The sequence below is a fragment of the Microcebus murinus genome, chromosome 10, assembly GCF_040939455.1.
Source record: "Microcebus murinus isolate Inina chromosome 10, M.murinus_Inina_mat1.0, whole genome shotgun sequence".
NCBI lineage: Eukaryota > Metazoa > Chordata > Mammalia > Primates > Cheirogaleidae > Microcebus > Microcebus murinus.
In genome coordinates, this window is record NC_134113.1 from 56336027 (window position 1) to 56360421 (window position 24395).

General features: G+C 49.4%; 2 protein-coding genes and 1 long non-coding RNA gene across 3 annotated transcripts in view; 2 read left to right on the plus strand and 1 right to left on the minus strand.

The window, feature by feature from the left end:
- ACVRL1 (activin A receptor like type 1) overlaps window positions 1-24395 on the plus strand; it is a 96031-nt gene that overhangs the window by 54790 nt on the left and 16846 nt on the right. The gene's annotated exons all lie outside the window — the stretch shown is intronic.
- Window positions 1-24395, minus strand: part of LOC105870279 (uncharacterized) — a 34406-nt gene that overhangs the window by 8939 nt on the left and 1072 nt on the right. The window lies entirely within an intron of this gene.
- On the plus strand, window positions 6-14732 carry ANKRD33 (ankyrin repeat domain 33). Its single transcript, XM_076006857.1, is given in 9 exon segments — window positions 6-65; window positions 454-594; window positions 11159-11232; window positions 11631-11779; window positions 12049-12064; window positions 12066-12297; window positions 12541-12670; window positions 12839-12955; window positions 14032-14732. Coding segments are annotated over 9 exon segments (1620 nt in total).

The window sequence follows — 24395 nt, forward strand, 5'->3', positions numbered from 1 at the left end:
AGCAGATGGCAGCAATTACGGCTCGGACCCTCCCCCGCCGTAGCCCGGGGCCGGAAGATCGGCTCGTTAGCCCGCTCGGGAGGGAGGGGCGGCGGCCTCCTCGGCCCAAAGGCCGGCGGGGGCAGCGGTCCGGGAGTGGTGGCTCTGGCCGCCTGTGCGCGGGCGTCCTAGCTTCTCGGGGAAGGGGTGTGTGTGCCAGGTGGACGCACTTCCTTACCCCGGGACAGGCGCCCCTTTGGAAAGGCCAATCCCCTGCTTCTGTCCCCTGCCCCCAAAGTTGTTTTAAGGCCAGAGCCCCAACAAGTCCCGGGCCTGCAGGTTCTCAAAGCTTCAAAGATTTTCAGGTTGAGAGGGTGACCCAGACTGGGGAGAGGGGAGCTGTGCGGTTGTACAGATTGTGACCTAAACAAGGAGGTGGGGCGTGGCTGTGGGTTAATGGGGTTCCATTGGCAGGTGCTGACTCGTTCTGAAGAAGGGCAGGGGGCACATTTTCTCACCAAGAGCCTGAATGAGCCAGCCTGGACTGCCCTTGATTGGGGGCTGCTGATAGTAGAGAGGCAGCAGAGAGCAAATGGCGAGGGCTGGCCCTTGCAGGTCAGAGGCAGGACCAAAGAGGGCAGGGGGACTCTTCTGGCACAGGGTGGAAACAACCAATTTGGCTCCTTGGTCCTTTCCCCTTCCTGAAATCCTTTCCCCCTTCCTCAATTCCTTTCCCACCCTCACCCTGAATCTTGTCCTTCTGTCTCTAAGATAGATCTTAAATTAGCCCCTGGCCCCAGTTGTCCAAGCCCCTATGACTGCCTTGCACAATAGCAAAGCTCCTGTCTGCTCTCCCAGGCTCCCCAACAATCAAGTCACACAGCAGCCAGGCAGACATTTAAAAATACAAATCAGAAAAAAACCTGGCATGTCACTCCCTGCTTAACCAACACCCATGGCTTCCCTGGAAAGAAAGCCCCAGATTTTTACCCTGGCCCCTGCCTCCACTGGCCTCTCTTCCTGTCATTCTGCCCTCCACTCACACTGGCTGCCTTTCTCTTCCTTGAACTTGACAAGCTTTCCCTCACCTCTGGCCATGGCCTTGCTGGTCCCTTTGCTGTCCTGTTCCTTCACAGGAATGTCACCTTCCCATCATCCCTGACCACAATGCTAAAGCGGCCCCAAATGCCTGATCCAGTATGTCACTTAATCTTACATATTTCTTCCACAGGCCTCACCACATTCTGTAATTATCTTTCTTATTCTGTTGGTTTGTGGTCTGTTTCACTTACCACAGTGTCAGCTTCATGAGTGCCGGGACCTTGTCTTTGGTTCAAACCCAGGAAGTGCTCTGTACATATCCCACACATCTGAGGGAAGATGGAGTTCCTGGAGAACTGGATGCTAGTCTATCTGGTCACCTCTCGGGGTGGGGCCAACTGCAAACACCTGTGTTCACCTGGGGAAACACCCAGATGCCTTGCACACACGTGCAGACTGGTGGTTTACTATAATGATAATCTTGGCATTCAGCACTTTTTGAGCACTTACTATGTGTCAGGCATCATTCTAAGTTCTTTACATGGTTTAACTTAATTCATGCAACTCCCCTATGAAGTAGACACTAATATCCTTAGTTTACAAGTAGACATACCCTGTATACACAGATTCACACCAGGACACACAGCAAAACACACACATGCATTGTGAGCATTGAATCCATTAATTATTAATATTATTACCATACAACAGATATATGGGTAAATATAAGGGTGAGTGTGGGCCACTTAGTAACTACTGCAGGAAGGTGACTACACCAGGGAAGATCAGTACAGAGGCGGGCACAGTGCTAGCTTGGGCAAGGGGTAGAAGAGGAAGGTTAGCCACAGGCCAGGCCCATGCATACTCTGGGTCCCCACAGCACTCAAGGTGGTGCAGAGGAAAGGGCCTGGTCTGGTTCAGCTCTGCAACCCACCAGAGGGTGATCTGGGACAACCATTTACCCTCTTGAGGCTGCATTAGCAAAATGGTGGGTGAGGCATGTGTAATACTTGACTCCCAGGGCCATCCTCAGGCTTAAACTCAAAAGTGCTTCATCAGCTGCAGAGGGCTTGCTGATGACAGGGACCAGGGAGAGGATGCAGGTTACCAGCTGGGAAAGCTGAGGCTGGAAGTTGTGCTTTTGCTCCCCTAGAATAACGGGCCACTGTCGTGTGGTCCCCCAGGGCAGGAGGCCTGGGCCTCACCAGTTATTGCCTCCTCTGTACTTGGCCGGGCACAGAACTAGAGCTCCATCAGTGTTTGTTGAGTGACTGCCTGAGTGAGGGAATGACTGGGGGACAAGTAAGAGGAGGAGGATAGATATATGAGTGAAAGGTAGAGGGAACGAAAGAGAGACTAGAGACATCCTCTGCCTCTGTGCCTCAGTTTCTTCATCTGTCCAGACAGTGTTTCGGCTCTGCCCACCCTTCTCCTGGGGCTCCAGGGTGGATGGGATGGAGCAGGCCCTGGGAAGCCACTCCTTGATATCTATGCAGGGCCCCAGGGTGGATGGGGGAGCTGAAGTGGCTGGTGTTCCCTTCCCCCACATCCCTGTCCCCCGGAATTTATAGATTCCTCATTGTCCTGCACAAAGGCCTTCTGGGGAGCGGGCGGGGTGGGCCAGGAGCCTGGGAAATTAAAAAGTCAGAGGCTGAGTAACAGCCAGCCACACCCGAGGCCCCATAAATCTGCCTGGGCCCCTGTAAGGTGGACTTACTGTGCCCTCACTCGGCCGCATGCAGGGCTCCTGCGCTGGAATCAGCTGCCCTCCTCTCAGCTCTGGAGCCTCACCAAGGTGCAGCCCAGGTGGTGGGTGGCCGGTAGCAGATAGCATGAAGACCCTGAGAGGGGAGGGGTGACTCAAGTGTTATCCTGCTGACCTGAGAAAATCCTTGGTCCCAGCTTGCTCCCAGGTTGTCCCCTGTAATTCTAGCCCACTGCTATTGGTTCTGAGCAGCAAAATGAGCTTTCTGTGGGTGTTCTGAGTCCATTGGTGGGAGGGGCCCTGGAGGTCCAGACTCCAGGCAAATGGCCTCCTCCCCCACTCTGGCCTCTTGGGTAGGAGTGTGAGGCTGAGGGTGGAATTGACAGATGGCGCAGTGTTAACAGATGACATGGAAAACAGAATTACTCAGCTACTATGTCCCTCCATCTTCCCTACGGAAGGAGATGGCCTTCAAACTCAAAAAAGACAATGAACTGGATTGGAGGGCAATGGAGGAGAGGGAAATGGAGAAGCTACAGGGCATAGGGGACCCTGGACAGGTATATAGAAGACCTGACTGGATAGCCCATCCTTGCCACTCACCAGCTGGATGATCTCAAGCAGGTCCATTAACCTCTGAGTCTCTGTTTTCTCATCTGTAAAATGGGTCAATGAAAAGCCCTGCCTTACCTTTCTCATTGGCTTTTATGAAAATAATTGGATTTTTGTATTTGTGAAATGGGCTTTAAAATTTGCAAAGGCATAAAAAAATAAGAGATTACTTATTATAAACTATAAATTCCAGCCCAGTAGTTGTCCATAAAATCATTTTAACAACTTTTTTTTTTCTTCCAACAAAATAGAATAGAGTAGAAACATCACAGTGCATCACAGAGTTTGGTAAAACTTTGCTTTTAGTTATTTATATGTTCATGTGTCTTGGATCCAGATGTAAATGTATTTACTGTGGATGATGGTCAAAAAAGTTTGAAATGCCCAAAGTAGAGGATATTCTTCAGTGATCTCTCCAGAAGGAAATGATGGATGCATGGAAAGTAGCAACATGAAATGTACCAGGCTACACATAAATGGAAAGGTGGAGGGGGGGGGGTACTGTGGAACCCAGGCTGGGAGACTGGCTCTGAGCAGCTCACTGTAACAAAATTTGGTGGTGATGGGTGGAGGGGCTTACATAGCATTTAACTGACTGTCCTCTCCGTGGGCACTGAGGCCCTCTTTGCTTTGTAAGATGCCTTGAGCCTCAACCCTGAGGAGCCTGTCCCCAAACACCCACTAGACAATGAACACTGCTCCCACAGGATGGCCCTGAGCTGAGATGGAGAGAACGGGTTAGTCACTGAGAGTCTTTAACTCATGTATCTGGACCGCCCCTCCAATCTGCTAGGAGCACAGAAGGATCTGCAACAGGTATGATGATGTAGTGGTGGTCAAGACCCCACTACCTGAACTTCACCCATGACCCTCATCCCCACCCCCACCCCAGGGGCCATAGTCCAGGGAGGGTGAGCTGATCAGAGAGGGCCCTAAATCAATCCCAGACCTTCCTAGCCAGCACTGAGTTACAAACTGTGTGCTTTGTGATGTAGATCATGGCTAGGGGGTAAAGGGCATGACCTATGGCAGGTCACACTGGACCCCCAGAAGGGGCAGGAGCTGGGGTCAGAGGCTACCTCCTCCATTCTCTGCCTCACCCTGCTAAGTGGCATGTTGGGCCATTTCCCCACTGACTGCCGGCCCAGCTATACCTGTCATCACATCTGGAGGCTGGTAGAGGGGCTTCTGCTGGAAAAAGATCCCAGAAGAGAGGGAAAGCAGGAGATGGCGGTACATTCGGTTCCCTAAAGGTGATGGGTCCATGCTACAAACCAGACTCAAAAGTTTCCTGAGCTCCTTCTCTGTAGATTTGCCACTGTGCTCCCCCAAACCTCCCCCTTCTCTTCTGATTGAATTCTGCAAGTTGAGACTCTGGGCCAGAGCCCAGCCCGAAGGATTAGATGGCTGAAGATACAGCATGACAGGCTCCAGACAGTGCGTGTTATCAGGGCTTAAGAGACAGCATCAGAGAGATACAGGGCTAGAGAGATTGAAAGAGCCAGACAGTGAGATGAGAAAGATCAGAAGTTGAAGAAAGGGGAAGACAGACAGAAAGAGGAGTATCAGCAGCAGACACTGAAGGGGGAGAAGTTGAGGAGAGGTCGGAGCCGTAGACAAAGGAGCACGCTGGAGAATCCCGTCCAACCCAGCCGCTAAAAATCACCTGTAAATTTCCTCTACTTTTAATCCTTAATGCTACCACACGGAGACCTCAGAAGTCCTGACTGAAATGTACCTGTATCACCCAGGTGTGATCCAGTATTTTACACCTTAGCCAGCAACCTCCACTCCTCCACGACCACAGGCATCTCTATTAGCAACGCCACAGGGAGGGGCGAGACCCAGCCTGGGGAACTGGGCACAGGGTGGGAAGAGACCCACACGGAGCCCTCCTGAGCAGGGAGGCCTGAACAGGGCACCTCAGCACAGGGCACTGATGCAGGTGGAAGGTAAAAGAAACCTCACGCACCTTCTGGGTACCTCGCCAGGTTGGCTAAAGCCGATATACATAAATAACTGCAGAAATAACTCCCATTCCTTTAGGCCAAAATTGGAACCCCACCACCCTCCTCCTGTGCATCTGCCAAGACCCTGTCCCTGCATCTGACCCCATAACCTTCCGCTATAGCCTCGTCTGCGGGGGTGGGCGCGCTCTTTCAATTCCTGCCCATGGTTGCCACCTGCTGGCTGTGAGTGGCCTTGCAGAAACAGGACCCAGGTGGAGGCTGTGTGTGGTCTGGGATGGACCTGGAGTAGGTTCTCTAGGCTTGGGGGAAAGAGAATTTGAAAAGCAAAATGTGAAATCCCCTTTCACCTAGCTAGGTGTCCTTGGGGCCTTTCTGCACAGGTTCAAGTCCCCCTATCCCTTGACAGTCACTCCCGTAGTTCTGGAGGGCTCTTCAGGCCAGAGGAGAGTCCGGCAAGGGGCGCACATTTACTGAGTGGCAGACACAACGCTGGATGCAGGAGACACAGAGGTGACCAAGGCGAGGAAAACAGCCACGAACAAGATTAATGATAACTAGTGTGAAAAGCGCAAGAGCTGAAATGTGTGCCTGAAACAATAGTTTTCCATTCATAGTTACTGAATGAATGAATTAGAGATAGCACCATGGAATGATAATTGTGAGGGAGAGATTGGGGAGGAAGAGGAGGAAACAGAGAAATCCTTCTGATTCTTTTCCTTTTTTTCCAATTGTTACCAAGTAGTAATTATCTTGGTGGAAGAGTCAAACATTTACAAAATATGAGGCCGGGCGTGGTAGCTCACCCCAGTAATCTTAGCACTCTGGGAGGCCGAGGCAGGCGGATTGCTCGAGGTCAGGAGTTCAAAACCAGCCTGAGCAAGAGCGAGACCCTGTCTCTACTAAAAATAGAAAGAAATATTGGCCAACTAAAAATATGTAGAAAAAATTAGACAGGCATGGTGGCGCATGCCTGTAGTCCCAGCTACTCGGGAGGCTGAGGCAGAAGGATTGCTTGAGCCCAGGAGTTGGAGGTTGCTGTGAGCTAGGCTGATGCCATGGCACTCTAGCCTGGGCAACAGAGTGAGACTCTGTCTAAAAAAAAAAACCCAAAAACCAAAAAAACAAAACAAAACAAAACAAAAATATGGAGGTCTCCTTCCAGCCTTCTATTCTCCCTCTTTAAGTTAACCATGATTTAATGAGCATCGTTCTGTCCAATGGTTCTCAACGTTGGCTGTATGTGAGAACCACAGGAGAAGACTTAAAAAATCCTCCTGCCTGGGTTATGTCCCAGGCCAACGACTTCAGAATCTCTGGAGTGGGTTCCAGGTATCACTATTTCTAAAAAGTTCTTAAGTGATTACATTGCACAACCAATGTTGAGAACTGTTCCAGCCTTTTCTGTGCATTTACAAAGAAGCGTAAGTAGTTAATCTCACACTTGCTCACATGTACACACACATAATGTATATGTATGTATATGTACACAGTATATTTGTACCTGTGTGTATGTGTATATTACATTTGGCTTTGTTTTTCAAGCTATTAACAACGTGGTTCAGGGATATTTTCAGGGCAGTCCGTGTGAATCTATCTTATTCCCTTTTAATGCAAGCATAATCTTCATATGTCACACTTTCTCTAGCCCTTTCCCTATTGATGAACGTTTGTTTCTAATTTTTTAATTATTATTACAAACAATGCTTGCATATATCCAGAATTTCTTTGCTTCCATATCCAAGTACTGTTTTGGAAAAGATTTCTAAAAGCAGATTATCTGGGTCAATGTGTATGTACATTTGGTATTTTGACAGATACTGTCAAAATGCTTTCCAAAAATATTTCTCTAATTTACATTCCCCCACAATGTAAGCACTTAATATTATTAATGTTTAATTTTTGCTAAGCTGGTGGGCCAAAAGTAATATTTCATTATTCTTTTAATTTGCCTTTTCCTGCCTACTTGTGATGTTAAGCATCTTTTCATATATTTATTGGCCATTTTTATTTCTTTTGTGAATCAATTGCCCATTTTCCTATTGGGCTTTTTAAAAAATTAATTAGGATTAAAGAAAGTTCTATTTCCAATAATATGACTGGCTGGATTCTAGACTGGTCTTCCTGAGTAAAACAAGTAAAAATGCTCATTAAGATATAAATGGAAATTATTTTAATCCTCCTACCTTGGCCTCACAGAGTGCTAGGATTACAGGAGTGAGCCACCGCGCCCAGCCCATAGACTTTATCTTTGATGGAATCAAAGTAAGGAGTCTTATAGGAGATTTCTCTAAAAAGCTGTGACTCCAAAGGGTACACAGTTAATGGGAGGTTGAACCTGAAATAAATCTTTCCCACTCTCACCGCTAGGGGACTTGAAAGAAGCTGCCTCAGTGCCAAACTCATGGGGAGGCCCTGCCCTGAGCTGTAACCCTTCCCTAACTGATCCTTGAGCTAATCTACAGCCCAAGTTCACATTACCTTGGGTGGTCCAAAACTATCCTAGTCAGGTATTTAGTTAAAATGGCTCAGGACTGGTAGTACCTCTAAGTGCCTGGCAGGAAAAAAAAAAACCCAAACCCCATATTCTCTGAAAGAAGAATATGGGGTTTCTTCATCCTCAACCTCGAGAAATTTCCACCATCATTTTCCAGGTAAATAGCTCACAGTAAAATAAATAAATAAGTAAAAATAAATCACTAAACACTAAAGCGGAAAAAGAGCACTATGAGCAAGATCTAGCAGAAATCATAAACAGCAGAAACTGACGTGCAAAGTCTTCAGTCATAGGAATGATCGCATTCAGAATATAAAATAACCATGTTTCATATGTTTAAAGAAATAAGAATCAAGCAGGAAAATGTCTGCAGGTCATCAGAAAGTATAAAAAATGACCAAGAAGTTTTGACAAAGAACAAAAAAATGTAAAGACAAAATAATTGAAATTTAGTAATTTACCATTTACTATTAATTTACTAACCACCAAAACGAAATACTAAAAATGAAAATCAAAATAATTGAACTCTCTTCCTACTTTATTTTCATATGATATTTGCAGATAAAATAACAATATATATCAGAGATTCTTCTTTAAATTCAAAATTGAAAAACATAATTTGAAAAATAAATATATCTAATTATTAAAATTTTCATAATTGGTTAGTCATCTAATTTGGAATAAAGAAACCAATTATTTTTATTATACACCCAGAGACACACCAGTGTCAGGTCTTAACATTTTGTGCAGTAACATGCAGTACAGAATTCATACTTTAATCCTTTAACTGGGAACAATATTTGGTTTTATTCATTTTCATAACAGAAAACAGGTATTTACAAACTTGGGTACTTCTGAACATCAATAGAATCTTTGCATGGTAAGTTTTGTTTTGTTGTTGTTGTTTGTTGTTTTTTTGTGAGACAGAGTCTCATTCTGTTACCTGGGCTAGAGTGCCGTGGCATCAGCCTAGCTCACTGCAACTTCAAACTGCTAGGCTCAGGTGATCCTCCAGCCTTAGCCTCCAAGTAGCCGGGACTACAGGCACACAGCACCACGCTCGGCTAATGTTTCTATTTTTTAAATAGAAAATGAGACGGAGTCTCATTCTTGCTCAGGCTGATCTTGAACTCCTGGCCTCAAGTGTTCCTCCAGCCTTAGCCTCCCAAAGCGCTGGGATTACAGGTGCAAGCCACCATGCCTAGCCCTTTTTCAATATTATAAAAGTGAATTACAGATAAACTAATGACCAAATGGTAAAAATAAAGCTGCAAGATTAATTTAAAAAATAAAGATCTTTGTGATCTTGGAATAGGAAATTCTTCTTAAACAAGACCTCAAAGCACAAAGTATAAGGAGAAATTTTAATGAATTTAACCATATCAAAATTCAGAATTTTTTCCAATTAAGGTAACCATGGATAGAGCTAACAGAAAGGTTTATAGTACAGTTGCCATATCTAAAACTCATATGATAACAGGTTTATTATCTAGAATATTAAAAGGCATTCCTGAAAAATCAATAAGAAAAAGACAGGAAAATCCAATGGAACATTGGGCAAGGGTGATGAACAGGCGATTCACGGGAGAGGAAAGAGGGCATGTGGAGATATGCACACCTTGTTGACAATCAGAACAATTCAATGTGAAATAGCAATATCACAATATCTTTCTGGACTATCTGATTGACAAAACTTAGATAGCTGAGTAATGACAAGTGTTGGCAAGGATGTAGGAAACTCTCATGCACTGCTGGTGGGCACACTGCAAAACAGGGAGCAAGCTCACAGTATCCCATCAATAAGCATGCATGTGCCCCATGACCCAGAAATCTCAGAGACTTGTGCACAGGTCAACAACAAGATACGTACAAGGACATTCACTACAGCATTATTTGTAGTGATAGGAAGTTGGAGGCAACGCAGGCATCTATTACTGGAAGAATGGATAGTAAAACATAGCAGGTGCATACTATGGAATCCTATGCAGTGGGAAGAAGGGGAAAGAAAGAAAATAGTGCACCCCACATTTTTTACTAAAAGAGCAAAGTTTTTCTCTGGAGCCCTGCCCATCAGACTTCTGTATGCATTTCATTGGCCAAAATTGTGTTACATGATCACACCTAACTAAAAGGTGACTAGAGAGAAGGGGGGTTATGCATAAGGCTTGTGTCAGCTAATGAGAGATATCTGACATATAATCTGGTAGATTTCTTCTAAATGGTGCACAGAATTCCATAGTGTGCATCTACTGCATTTTACTTTGATGGCTAGAGAGAGATGTAGCAGTCATCTTGAGGAAAAGTTAAGAGAATCCCAGAGAAGGCCCTGACATCATCAAATTCCTTAACCAACACCAATAGCTTCCTATCCCTGAACTTTTTATCATGTGTGAAAAAATAAACTCCTGTTGAAGCCATGTGTGTCAGAGTTCAATTGCAGCCAACAGAAATAAATCTGGTTAGTTTAAATAGAAAGGGATGGAGAAGCAGGCTCTAGGTCCAGGGACAACTCCCAGCTTTGAGAGTCATATGACCTCCGCCCGTGAGTGGGAAAACAACAGTCTCTACTAAGGGAAGATGATGAATCAGGAAGCTGCGCACTAGAGGCCTACTGCTGCTGTTGTGACCTGTGACAGCAAAACGGATGTCCCATGTTATGTAGCTCTGTTCCAAATTGTTATCTTGCGCAAGAGCAGAACCTAAGCCACAGATTCCTAGTTCAAAGGAATCTGGAAAGTGTTGTTTTAGCTTTCCAGTTTCTGCAGTTCAGAAGAAATACTAAAAGGAGTTCAGGACTGATATGGAGCAGCCCATCTATCGCCAGTGCGTATCACCTAGCCGATACACTTGCATAAAGCAACAAGGTGGATCTTAAAAACACAGTGTTGAGTGAAAAAAGACAAACAATGAGCTCTGTAGCACACTTCATAACATGTTAGTTAAACACACACACAAATCAATGCTACCTTTTCAATGAAATGCACATTTTCAAGGATATTAATATATAAGGGCCAACTAGTAAAGGGAAGAGGAGAACGGGGTGTGGGGATTAAGGGTGAAAGAGAGGAACTAAATAAAGTAAAATAAAATGAGAGGTCTTGTATAGTCTGATGGTGAGCGTGATACAAACGAAGGAATATAATTGGCTCAGTTTTCCACATGTGAGGGCCAAAACCAAGCCACTGAATTTAATATTTAATATTAACTTAAATATTAATTTAATAATTATTAAATCAATACAATTTAATGTAAATATTTCATATTTAATTTACCATACCAAAACTAATCTATTAAGTTTAATATATCATAATTTCTGTACTCCTAATTTGACAATTCTTCATGTTTTGATTTCCCCAGAACCGTTTTGATCGTCCAGGTGACTCCTGGAGGCCTCCACCCCCAAGTCGTTCTGAGAGTCCCAACCCTGTTTAGTGAGATGTCTGCACTGTTTGCACTCACTCATACCCTCTTCTACCATCACCTCCTCCCCAAGTTCCACTCCATCAAAGCAGGGGGGCGTGAGGGGATGGGGGGAGCTTCAGGTTCTCGGAGCTGGGTTCTGAGACCCCATAAACCTTCCATCTTGGAAGCCTCCATTTGGGAGCACAGCTGGTATCCTCAACAGGTTTAAGGTGCCTGCGTTCGTCCTGGGCGGGGAGTCTTTCAGAGCCCGCCCCAGGTGGGAGGGGCTTCCCGGAGCAGGCCCCGCCCACTCTCCAGGATCTTGGGGCGGGTCTTGGTCCGCTCTGAGACAAGAGCACCCGCCCCTCCAGGCCCCCAATCCCTTCCTAACCCGGTTTGATCCAGCTCAGCCCTGAGGTGTTTGCAGCAGCTTTTTCTCAAAGTCCAACCATCTGTCACCTGCGTTGCTTCCTGGGAAGGAAGCCTCTCAGGTTGCCTCGGAGAAGTCTGGGAGATGCTGTTGGCCCAAGGCTGTGCCCCAGGATGACTGCCTCACAGAGACCCTCCAAACCCCAGGTAAGATCCGGTGGGCAAGAAAAACGACCACCCCCCACCTCCGTGAATCTCACTGGGGTCCTGACCTAGAGTAGAGTTACCCTGCCCACTTAGATCTACTGGCCACTGCTTGTCCTCTCTCCCCAAGGATGGGGCCAGACACCTGCTGGGATAAAGGCTTTCCCTGGGGCAAGGGTTGGGCCATGCAGCTGCTGGGAACCACCACCTCCACCCCCCCCCCTCCACCCAGGACTCAGGGAGACACTGCTCCTCTCCATTCTGTGTTATAGACGCCAACTGCCTGAGGAGGGCCTTGTCTTCTTGCCCCCAGACTGGAAGAGGAAGAGCGGCCATTGCACAGGGGAAGGCTGGACATGTCTGAGGCGCTGTCCTGTCCCAGCAATGAGACCCCTGCCCCAGGCTGCGGGCTGGGGGCCCTGTACTGGGCCTGTGTCCATAATGACTCCACCCAGCTCCAGGCCATACTGGATGGTGGGGTCTCCCCAGAGGAGGCCACCCAGGCAGACCGCAATGGGAGGGTGAGATGCCCCAGGTGCTACCCAGGACAGCGAGGGGCAGCTCGGTCTCCTCACCACACCATCCTGATCTGACTCCCTGCTAGAGTTTCCTGACCTACTGCCAGTCCTTAGGAGGAAGGGAATGGGGAGGGTGGGTCTTCAGGGGGGTTTGGAAGGCCTCTGGGACAGATGTGGGTTTAGAGAGCACAGGGGGCCTGGGGAGCCCCTGGAGGAAATCAGGGGACTGAGCTGCCCTGCCTTCAGACAGGCCTCATGGTCGCATGCTACCACGGCTTCGGGAATGTTGTGGCCCTGCTCAGCCGCTGTTCTTTCCTGGATGTGAACCAGCAGGACAAAGATGGGAACACAGCACTCATGCTGGCTGCCCAAGCAGGTGCGAGGCTGCTGAGCTCCACCCTCCACCAGCCCCCCACCCTGCACAGCCCCACACTCGTTGGACAACATTCTCTTGTGCAGGCTTTGTCAAGTTGGGTGGAGGGTGGGTTTGGAGCCTCCTCACCCCTTTTCTAGGGGGCCAAGCTCTGCTCTCGGTGCCCTGCAGGCCACGTGCCTCTGGTGAGTCTCCTGGTCAACTACTATGCGGGCCTGGACCTGGAGCGCCGGGACCAGCGGGGGCTCACAGCGTTGATGAAGGCTGCCATGCGGGACCGCTCTGAATGCGTGGCTGCCCTCCTCATGGCAGGTGAGGCCTGGAGCAGCTGTGTGGCCTCCAGACCCTCCCCCAAGCCTCCCCACCTGACAGTAAGTCAGCTATCATCTAGTTGCAGAGAGGAGAGAGGTGGAGCTACAGGATCAACCTAGTTCAACTTCCTGGAGGAGGAGAGCGTGCCTGGCTCTCCACAATCAACAAAACCCAGCGATGGCTAGCTCTCTTTCCATTGTGGGTGGGGGGCCCAGAAAGGAGAGCTCGGGAGGGTGACCTAGCCCAGGTGGAAAACTAGCTCTCTTTCCATTGTGGGTGGGGGGCCCAGAAAGGAGAGCTCGGGAGGGTGACCTAGCCCAGGTGGAAAACCTAAAACAAAAAAGGCTGGTGTCTGGAACCAGATTCTTGGGTTCTAGTCCCGGCCCTGCCACTAGCAGAGTGGCACTGGGCAGATGTCTTCGCTCAAGCCAGGCTTCCAGGGGACACAGTGAAGTGTTGTTGAGGTGTGTGGCTGTGTGGAGTATTCAAGGGTGAAGTTCACATTGTCCATGGAGTTGTGAGCCCCAGGATTCCCCAAGGTGGGACTGCCCTCTGCTGGCCACTCTGGGGGACCCCAGCCTCCAGCTTTTCCCTGCCCCACCCCACCAGACTGGGTTTTTGGGGAGAAAGGGGGGAGCTCCACACCCCTTCCTTTGTCTCAGAGTGACTGTCCCCCCCCATTAGAGGGGTGTGGTGACGAAGAGGAGAACCAGGAGAGGGAAGCAGCAGAACACCCCAGAGGGTGCAGCTCAGGACACCACCTGTCCTGGGCCACCTGCACACCGCTTCTCTGCTCTGCTCCTTGCATTCCCTATTCTGCTCCAGGTTGGAGACCCATAGTAGGTCTCCTCTAGAGGGAAAAGAGTCTCCTCACGTCTCTTAAACAGGAGGTTGCAATACTGGCCTCCAAGATTGCAGCTTCTATAGGATGGGACTCTACGGTTTTGAATCTAACCCAAGTCGATCTTGCTGCTAAAGAACCTGCCCTTCCACAAATCACCAATCTGTATCCCATCCCACATCACCCCTATCCCCCCGCGCCCCCCACCCAGGTGCTGACCTGACAGCAGTGGATCCTGTTAGGGGCAAGACAGCCCTGGAGTGGGCAGTACTGACCGACAGCTTCGACACAGTGTGGAGGATCCGGCAGCTGCTGCGGCGGCCACAAGCGGAGCAGCTCAGCCAGCACTATCAGCCCGAGTGGCCGGCCTTGGCGGGGCTCGTGGCCCAGGCCCAGGCCCAGGCCCAGGCTGCTCCATCCCTCCTAGAGCGGCTACAGGGCACCTTGAGCTTCCCCTTTGCCCAGTCCCCTCAGGAGGGGGGTGTCCTGGACCACCTTGTGACTCTCACGACCAGCCTGGCCAGTCCCTTCCTCACCACTGCCTGCCACACTCTGTGCCCTGACCACCCGCCTACACTGGGCACCCGAAGCAAGTCTGTGCCAGAGCTGCTAGGTACTGCCCCGCCCCCTCCCCCAGCTCCCTCCCCTCCCCCGGTAGTCCCTGGACCCCAAGCCTTTGTCCCCTACCAGAGCCCGCAGGGCATATTGAGTGTGTGTCCTCAGTGGCTACAGCCCAGGGACAGTACCAGCCCGAGGCCCCAAGTCCCCAAGATCCTCCTCTCTAAGGCATCTTCATCCTCCAGCCAGTGCAACCGGAACCCCAGTCAGGCAGGGCATCGATGTCTGGCCCTTCCTCTCTGGCCATACCAGCAGCTCAGGATGGAGAGGAGGAGGCAGGAGGAGGAGGGCTAGGCCAGGCTGGGATCAGGTAATCAGGCCTCTCCCTAGGCTCCTCTTCCCTTTAGAGCCTCTTCTGCCTTCCCATCCACCTCTGCCTAAGTGCATCTGCTCTCAACCTATATACAAGGTCATTCATTACAACGTCGATTCCAACAGTAAAAGGGTGGAAACAACCTAAGGGTCCATCAACAGGCTCAGTGGCTCATGCTTGTAATCCCAGCATTTTGGGAGGCCGAGGCAGGAGGATCACTTGAGCCCAGGAGTTTGAGACTGGCCTGGGCAACATAGTGAGACGCTGTCCCTACAAAAAAATTTTTTTAAATAGGCATGGTGGCACATGCCTGTAATCCTAGCTACCAGGAAGACTGAGGTAGGAAGATCAATTTGCTAGAGCCAGGAATTTGAGGCTGCAGTGAGCCATGATCTTGCTACAGCACTCCAGCCTGGGTGACCCTGACTCTAAAAGAAAAAAGGGGAGGGACTGCTAAGTTGATTAGGTATATAATTACTGTACACCCATATAGTATATTCTATACAGTGTATTATAAAACAAGAATAAGGAACCTATATTCTGATATGAAACTATCTTCAAGATGTATTAAGTGAAAATAACTGAGGGGTGGAACAGTGTGTTCCTATTTGTCAAAGTAAAACTTTCACAAAGATAAACATGACTAATGCAAATACACACTGGGTACCAAGTTTTTTTTAACTACCTAATGAGTGAACTAGCAGGATAGATCAAAGAAAAAAAAAATGACAGTCAGTGGAGAAAAGAATACTGGAATCATATTGCAAAGTTAGATACAAACAAGTTAATTGCTACCTGGCAGTAAGACCATAACTGTTTTTATTTTTTTCTAGCAGACAAAAATAATTTGCTATTTATCAATCTTTAACAGGTTAACCTCATGTTTTAGGGAGTCTGGGCCCTAATCAATAGCAAATAGTATGTCAAACAAAGTGAACTTCCCCTAGATGACCTATAGGTAAGGTTATTAGCTAAGGATCTAAAATATCTTTGAAAGGGCACTTGGTAACTTTTTTGGCCTTATTTACAAGTTTTGGATATTTTTTCTGAACACATTTGTTATATAACTATATTTGCTTTTGTATTCATAATAATTATAGCAACCACTTATAAGGAACTTACTGTATACATTATTAACACATTTAAGCCTTCCAATAGTCTTGAGGATTTTTATCTTTGAGGACACAAGGTGCAGAGAAGCTGAGGAGTTGCCCAGGTCTCACAGGTAGAAACAGCTAGAAACTGGCAGAGATCAAGCTCGAGAACCAGCCATCCAGCTGTGGCCTCCAGGCTGTTAATACTAAACGATACTGCCTCCCTGGAACATCCCTGGGGAGAAACACAGTGTATTTCTCTGGAAGAGGACCGAACAGCTGCAGGAGTGGGAAGGAAACTTTCCGCTAAATATCTTTTTGAACTGTTTGATTAAAAAAATGTATTTCTTAGAATAGTTTTAGATTTACAGAAAAGTTGTGAAGACCATACACAGAATTCCCACATATCCAACACCCAGTTTCCCCTATTATTAATGTGAGTATAGTACATTTGTTACAATTAATGAACCAATATTAATACATTATTAACTAATATCCATATTTTATTTATATTTCCTTGGTTTTTACCCAGTGTCCCTTTTCTATTGCAGAATCCCATCCAGGGCACCACATCACATTTAGTTGTTACATCTCCTTAGCCTCCTCTTCACTGTGACGGTTTCTCGGACTTCCCTTGTTTCTCACACTCTTGACAGCGTTGAGTAGTGCTGGTCAGGTATTTTGCAAATGTCCCTCAGTCAGGATTTGTCTGATGTTTTTCTTAGGATTAGTCTGGGGTTAGGGGTTTTCGGGAGGAAGAGCATAGACAGAGGTAAAGTTTTCACTTTCATAGGCACGTGGGGGTACACTGTTGCTGTTGGCCTTGATCGCGCGGCTGAGGTAGTGTCAGGTTTCCCCACTGTGAAGTCCTCTTTTCCCCCTTCTGTACTGCACTCTTGGGAAGGAAGTCACCATGTGAAGCCCATACTAAAGGAGTGGGGAATTATACTCCAGCCCCTTGAGGATAGAGTATTCAAATTATTTGGAATTCTACAAAGAGCATGGTGACTTTTAAATTATGTATTACCATATTGTGAAAATTTAAAAATAAATGTGCTCTTTGAATAGGGGACCCCCGCTCAACACATACATATACATATACTCTGAGGTGAAAATGACTAATAGGGTTAATGTGCGATTTCTCCCAGAGGGCCCTGAAGGCAACAATGGTGGACTGGAATGAGCTCAAGGCTAACTTCGCTGATTCCCACCTGTTTGATCTTGAATAAGGCACTTAGGTTTCTCTTGCCTCAGCTTTCACATCTGTTAAATGGAGCAAACAGGGCTATCGGAGTGATTCCTCAGATAATGTGGGTGAGAGGGTTCTGCAGACCCTATAATGCTGTCAAGAGGTAGGGTATTGGCTGGGCACGGTGGCTCACGCCTGTAGTCCTAGCACTCTGGGAGGCCAAAGCAGGAGGATTGCTTGAGGAGAATTGCTTCAGGAATTCGAGACCAGCCTGAGCAAGGGCGAGAGCCCATCTCTACTAAAAAAGTAGAAAAAAAAAAATGAGCCAGGCGGGCATGGTGGCAAGCACCTATAGTCCCAGCTACTTGTGAAGCTGAGGCAGAGGATTGCTTGAGTCCAGGAGTTTGAGGTTGCTGTGAGCTAGCCTTACGCAACAGCACTCTAGCCCAGGCGACAGAGTAAGACTCAGTCTCAAAAAAAAAAAAAAAAAAAAAAAAGAGGTGAGGTTTTAAGGAAGGGTCTGGGGAAGTCTGAGCTGTTTCTGGGCCTCCAGGTGAGTGGGAGTTCTTTCCTCCCCACCCACTGCTGAAATTGCGGCACGGAAGGCCAGCCTTGGCATTGGGCATTACAGACGGGGAAAGAAACTCCATCTGTGGTCTCAGAAAAGCATGGTGGCCGGATGCTTCAGCCTGGAAGTTGGCCTGTGACCCCGGGCAGGCTATCAACCTGTCTGAGCCTCACTGCCCCCACGTGTAGAATGGAGGCAGGCAAAACACGCTCACGCGGCTGCTGTGAGAACACCGTACCTGGTCTTGTTAATATCACTTTCTTATTTAATCTTCACAACTTTCCTTTTTTACAGTTGAGGAAATGGGTTGCAAAGCTTATGTGACTTGCCCAATGTCAACAGCTGATAAGTGGCAAAGTCTGTGAGACTCCAAAGCCTGTGCTCATTCCATGGCAGCTCCTCTGATTCTTTGAGCTTCTCCCTCCCACCTCTAACCTGCTCTGGGGAAACTGCTGCACCTTCCAGGCCAGGGAGCTTGCCCTCTGTCATTCTCTCTGCCTCTCTGTCCTGGCTGGCCTGGAGATGGGGTGGAAGGGACCGCGATGCCTGGGCCCCTGGTCAGACAACATTGTCCAGCAGAGGGAGCCTTTCCACCTTGCAGAAGACCCACCCCTGTGGTCCCTGGCCACCTCCAGGGCAGCTAGCAACCCAGGACTTCACTCCTGCAATTCTCTCTCCCTTCAATCCTCTACTAGCTCCTGGCGGCAGCCTTCCCTCCTCCCCCTAAACCCTTTCAGGCTGAGCAGAGGGAGGGAAGCCTTGAGGCCTGGAGCTGCTCTGCCTGTGCCTCCTCTAACACCCGGCTCTCCCACCCTCATCCCAGCCCCTGAGGCTTCCAAACTGGAAACCCAGACAAGGCCCCTGGCTGTGCAGAACACAGGCTGCCCTGCAGTGGCATTTGGAACCCCACAGAGCCAGGCCTCTCCCAGGCCCCTCACTTCATTAGTAACATCCAATGATAACATACAATAGCTACTTCCCAGGTTGTTGTGTGGCCTAAGCTGGGTAGGGTAGCAGGGTATTTGAGGCATCAAGCAGCACTCACATATAGTGGGTCAGCAGCAGCTGTTACTGTGCCAGGGGAGGTAGCCAAGGGTGCCATGGAGGAGGCTAGTAGATGTGTCCGTGGGGCCCTAGGGCCTCCCGTGTACTTCTAGGGTGCTACTCTGGTGGCCTCTAAAATGAAAACACACACTTACCCTAGACAGCCTTCTCAGACAAGCTCCTACGTGTCTCTGTGTCCCCCAGCCCAGGCCCATCCCCAGCCTGATGCCCCTCACTGGTGGCTGGTGGCTGGCCAGTGCTCTCTGCGTGTGCACGTGCACATGTGTGCATATCCCACTATGGCAGACAGGGCTCCTACACCTGGGCTGCAGGGTTGACTGTCCTGACACACTGGGGTATCAGCCAGTCTCATGAGGACTCCTGGGGAACCCTACTCCCTCCTGTGCGGAAGGGACCATGTCTGTATCCCTGGCCCCTGGATCAGCCCCTGGCCCATGCAAGCCTCAATACATGTGCATAGAGAAGAAAGGAGTTTAGGCTCCACTAAGGTCAGGGATGCTGGGGGGGGGGCTTTATCATCTCCCTCCTCTTCTCAGGGGCTGCCCTTTATCCTAGAGTGGCCGTGTCCTCGGTTATCCCAGGGCATATCCAGGAAAGCCCTGTCAGGTCGGGAGAAAGCATACAAATTAATATGTGGGGAGGACATTCCTCACCCTGGCCTGTCCAGACCTTTTGCCTATCAGATCTCAGCTGGCTACGCGGAGAAGCCATCTGCCCTGGGCTCACACAGAAATTTGGACCTCTCTCCTTTCCCTCAAGGGTCCGTGTTTTCATCGTTGAGGAAAATACCCAGGTCTGAAGCAGAGGCTGGAGGACAAGGCTTGGGCCTTCCTCAACAGCCCTGCCCCTGCCAACTCCTACTGCAGAGGGCTAGACACACTCTGAAACTTCAACCACAGGCACACAAGCAATGTCACGTGCAGACACACCGTCAGCCTGTGGGACCCGCGGGCTCGTAGGCACAGAGGTACACACAGGCCCACTGGCCCACAAACTCCCTATCGCACACAGAGGGGCAGCACACTTGGTCACACAGGTGCACAAACATAGTCTTACCGACCAAGAAAAAATAAAGACAGGGCCACCCCTCCTCCCTAGGGTTCCTGGCCCCTGCCTTCCTCTGTCCCCTCTGCCCCGAAACATTTGCGCCCAGTGCCCCAGCCTTCCAGCCGCGTACCTTGCCTGTGTGGCTGTGGGTGGAGTTGCAGAGTCCGTCTGACCACCAGCAGCAGGAGCTGGGCTGCTGGGGAGACCCAAGCCCTGCCCTTCAGACCCCTTCCAGCCTGGGTGTCTGCCTTCACTGTGAACAGCCACGTCCCTCTGAAGGAAGGGGAGCGTTGAGCAGATCTAAACCTAAATCCTTCTTGGCCTATTTACTCTAGACCTGCCTTAGATACTCGCTGACACCTGTTTCCTACGTGCCCTGCCTTGGGGACACAAAGGGCAGAGGCCGGAGGGGCTGGGGGTGCTGGAGACAAGTGCTGGCCTGAGGGCCCTCAGTCACAGGCCCTCTGGTCCTGGGAGGGGCGGCAGTGCCTGGGCACAGATGCTGGAGGAGCAGGGAAGGGGCAGGATCTATGGCATTTCCCCTCCAGCTGGAAACAAAGGCAGATTCCTGTGTCCAGCGTGAGCAATCCGGTCCCACCCACCCAAGCGGCTGGAGTCGAAGGAAATCCCGCTGGCTCTGGCCTCGTCCAGCTGAGCAGCCCCCTCTTCCAAACACTCTTTCCTACCCGGGGTGATTACTGACTCTCAGAGTCTGGGGACCCCTCCAATCCCAAGCCCTTCCCACTGGAGATGCTCATCGTACCCCTCGCACTCTCTCCCCAGGCAGCAAGGGTTCCCTCAGCACCACCCAAGAGCCTGCCAGCCCTCCCCTCCCTCGCCAGCCAAGCAAACTCAGCCTTGCTTTCCATCAGAGTGGGCAAAAGGCTCGCTGCCTCCAGGAACCAGCATGTGCTCAGCTAGGCCCTCAAGCCACCTCCACCTTCAGGAGTTTCAGCTGAACATCCCCTAACAGCAAGATTGCCCACCGCAGCTAAGTACCATCTTCCCTCACTGCAGCCCCGCAGAACTGTGGGGTGCACTAATTAGTGAGGGGTCAAGAGATACTGTCTAATACTAACAGAACAGAAACTAAAGGTTTGGGTATATTATTTAAATTCACAAAGTAATAATGTTTAATATAATGATCAATAATCAGAGGGAGAGAATCCAAATGGCCTAATCACAAAGCTTTCAAATCAAGAGAGAATATACACATATTATTGAGAGTTATTGAAGCAAATGTCAGAGAAACTAATATCTGGAACTTTGAAGGAGGGTTGGCCCCCACAAGAGGGTCTGGAGATGGGCACATATTATGCTTTTCATAATAAATTCTGCAAAATTTTATTTATTTTACCCCGTGTTTAGTTGGGATTTTTTTTTTTTTTTTGAGACAGAGTCTCACTCTGTTGCCCGGGCTAGAGTGAGTGCCGTGGCATCAGCCTAGCTCACAGCAACCTCAAACTCCTGGGCTCAAGCAATCCTCCTGCCTCAGCCTCCTGAGTAGCTGGGACTACAGGCATGCGCCACCATGCCTGGCCAATTTTTTCTATATATTTTTAGTTGGCCAATTATTTATTTCTATTTTTAGTAGAGACGGGGTCTTGCTCTTGCTCAGGCTACTCTTGAACTCCTCCTGACCTTGAGCGATCAGCCTGCCTCGGCTTCCCAGAGTGCTAAGATTACAGGGGTGAGCCACTGCACCTGGCCTATTTGGGATTTCTTGAGTTTTTCAAAACGGCTGCCTCCCTCTTTGCTATGTATTCACCTGTGTAATACCCTCACACGACTATTAGTGGAAGAGGCACCATTCAATACTTGTCACTGCAGGGAAGGAGACAGAGGCTCCTCCACCGCTGCGCAGCCACTCCTGAGGCCCCCCGACTCCCGGTTCAGTGCTCTTTCTTCTCCCCGACAGCTCTGCGCCCTCCCTCCAAACAAAGCAAACGTCTGTGTGGGTTTCACACCCGTAGAGCACTTTCACAGATATCTTGCTTTTAGTCTGAGAATGTGGTGCGGAAGGAATTACCAACCCCTTCCTACAGGTATGGAAACTGGGGCTCATACACAGGTATTCTGACTCTAAGCTTGCGCCCTTGCCTCGACCTCTCCTCTTCCTCTGTGCAGGCCGGTGTAGGGGGCGAGAACGCCCCTGGGAAGCTGGGAGGGGCAATGCAGAGCCCACTAGACTGCGGGGGATGAGGTGATGCCGAAACAGCTTCTCAACGGAGACCAGGCTTCACGCCCACCCACCCCATGCCGTCGTGTGGGCACCGTCTGACCCCAAGCCTCTCCTGCCCAGGCATGCCATCCCTTCCTCAAGAGGCTCCATCCGAGCTGAGCCATCCTGAGGGCTCAGGGCTGGGCAAGGAGTGGACAAACCCATCTAGAGGAAATCTGGAAGTGCTGGAGAGGAAGAGGAAGATGACTTGGCGGCGCAAAGTCTGGGAGTCGGGCCCGTGTCTGCCAGCCTCTTCCTGAGGTGCGGGGCAGAGCTCTGGCCACCCCCTCCCTCCCCAAACATAGACACCAGCCAAGCTGCTCTTTCACCTGAGTTACAATGACAAGGCCTGGGACCAGGTAGTTTCCTGAGTCTTACAGCTAAAGAAAATTGCGTAAGGCTGGGAAGCACCTTCAGGATTATCTGGTGTAAAGCCCTCAGTGTACAGAGGAAGAAACTGAGGCCCAGAAAAGTGATCCAGGTGTGGAACCCAGGCCCCATGATCTACAGTCTACTCTCTTTTCAGACACCATGGTGCTGTCTGCCTTGAGCTGAAGACCTAGGGGGGTCATTTCTTCTCCTTCTTCCTCCAGACTCCAATTCACTCATAGGACTGGGCATCTTCCATATGTGCTGAATGGATGGATGAATGGAATTTACAGGTATCTGCCCCCTGTCGCCCCTAAAGGAGACCCACGGTTCTTTCTCCTGGGGTACTCCGCTCTACTGTTTTCATGTCTCTTGTGTTTGAAAAATCCCTAAATTATCTAATCTAATTCTCCCCCCTCTGCAATTTAAGTGGAGCAAAGCCCAGCTCACCACCTGCTGCTTTTCCTCCCTACTCACCCTGGTGCAGAACTGGCTACATAATTTGTGGAGCCCAGCACAAAATGAAAATGCTGGGTCTATTGTTCAAATATCATTATGAAAATTATTAAGAATTTCAAGATGGCAACAGCAGAGCATTAAACTAACATGGGGCTCTGTGCCTCTGCACAGATCACATACCCTGAAGCTAGCTCTGTCCTGGTGTCAAGAGTGATGCTTGAACTTAACACTCATAGCTGATCCTGAAAGGTCAAGGTGTCCATTTCCCTGCCTTCATGCCAGACTCCATGTGCCTGCCTTCCATAGGTGAGCATCTCCATGAAGTGTCACCCTGCACACCCTTCCCAGGATCTCCAGGCCTCTGCTTAATGCACTGCTTGGGAAATCCTCTGAGTATCTAAATTTGAATCTCTGGGCCTGTTTCCTCTTGTTCTGTCCTCACTGAATATGGGGAACAGCTGGTCCCTCTGAGTAATTAATTCTTGTAGACTTGGACACAGTCTGTAATTCCTTTTCCCTTTCCTCATTGAGCTGAGTCTCCAGTGCTTTCTCCAATTCTGTGTCCCTCCTCTAACACCTCCCCCAGGTTTTCTGTGTGCTTTGGAAGGCATGGGGTTGACAAGAGACCCAGTCAGGGTCCAGAGGGCTCAGTGTCTGGGGAGGTGGAGGAGACCCCAGCATTGGTGAAAAGCCCTCATCTCCCCGGGGTTCCTCTCTTCCAACTCCCAAGCTATACTCTATTTTTATCTGCTTCACAAACCCTGCCCAGATAAAGTCTTCCATCCCCACCAACTGTCATAAGTGACTATCAGCTCTTGTCCATCTTGATGTTCCTGTTCTCAGCGTGGATCTCAGACTGAGCATTTCCCTTGGGAGTGCCCCACCCCCACCTCCTAGGACAGAGACCCTTGGGCTGGGGCAGGAAAGGCTGACCAGAAGCCATAGCAGGGCAGCGGGGTGAGTGGGTGTGAAGGACAGACATGCGACCAAGCTCCCAGTTCTCCAGCTAATAGAGTGCCGAAGTGGCTGCTATAATCTGAAAGAGCAGATACTGTAATCCCATAGTACTTCCTATTGGCTGCAGGACACAGTTCTGTCCTGACACTGAAATTTGGGTGTGCCGGGGTTCTGGGAATTCACAATGCTGGCAACAAGTTGTGAAGCAACTGTGTGTAGGGTAGGGGATGGGGAGGGTTTCAGTAGAGGAAGTGAGGTCAGTCAACCATTGATGCCTGTCTGAGCCTTTAGCCACCGTCTCCCCCAGCCTCTATTCCTGTCAAAGGCTAGGGGTCCCTGGCCCATCTTGCAGAATCCCCATATTAGAGAAAGACATCTTAGAGATGGACTCCTGCTTCTAATGCCCACATCTCTCCACACGGCTCTGAGGCCACCCCTCCCCAGTCTTTTCATTTATTCATTTAATTAACAAACTCTTTCATTGAGGGCCTACTCTGAGTCAGGCTCAGCCAGCCTGCAAGTTTGCTATGAACTGAGATGAGCATCATTTCCTCCTATTCTCACAGCCACCCTATGAGGCTGGCACCGTTCACTATGCCTGTTCGGCAGATGGGGACTGAAGCATGGAGAGGTGTCACTAGCCTATGGTAATGCAACTAGCCTGGATTCCTAGTA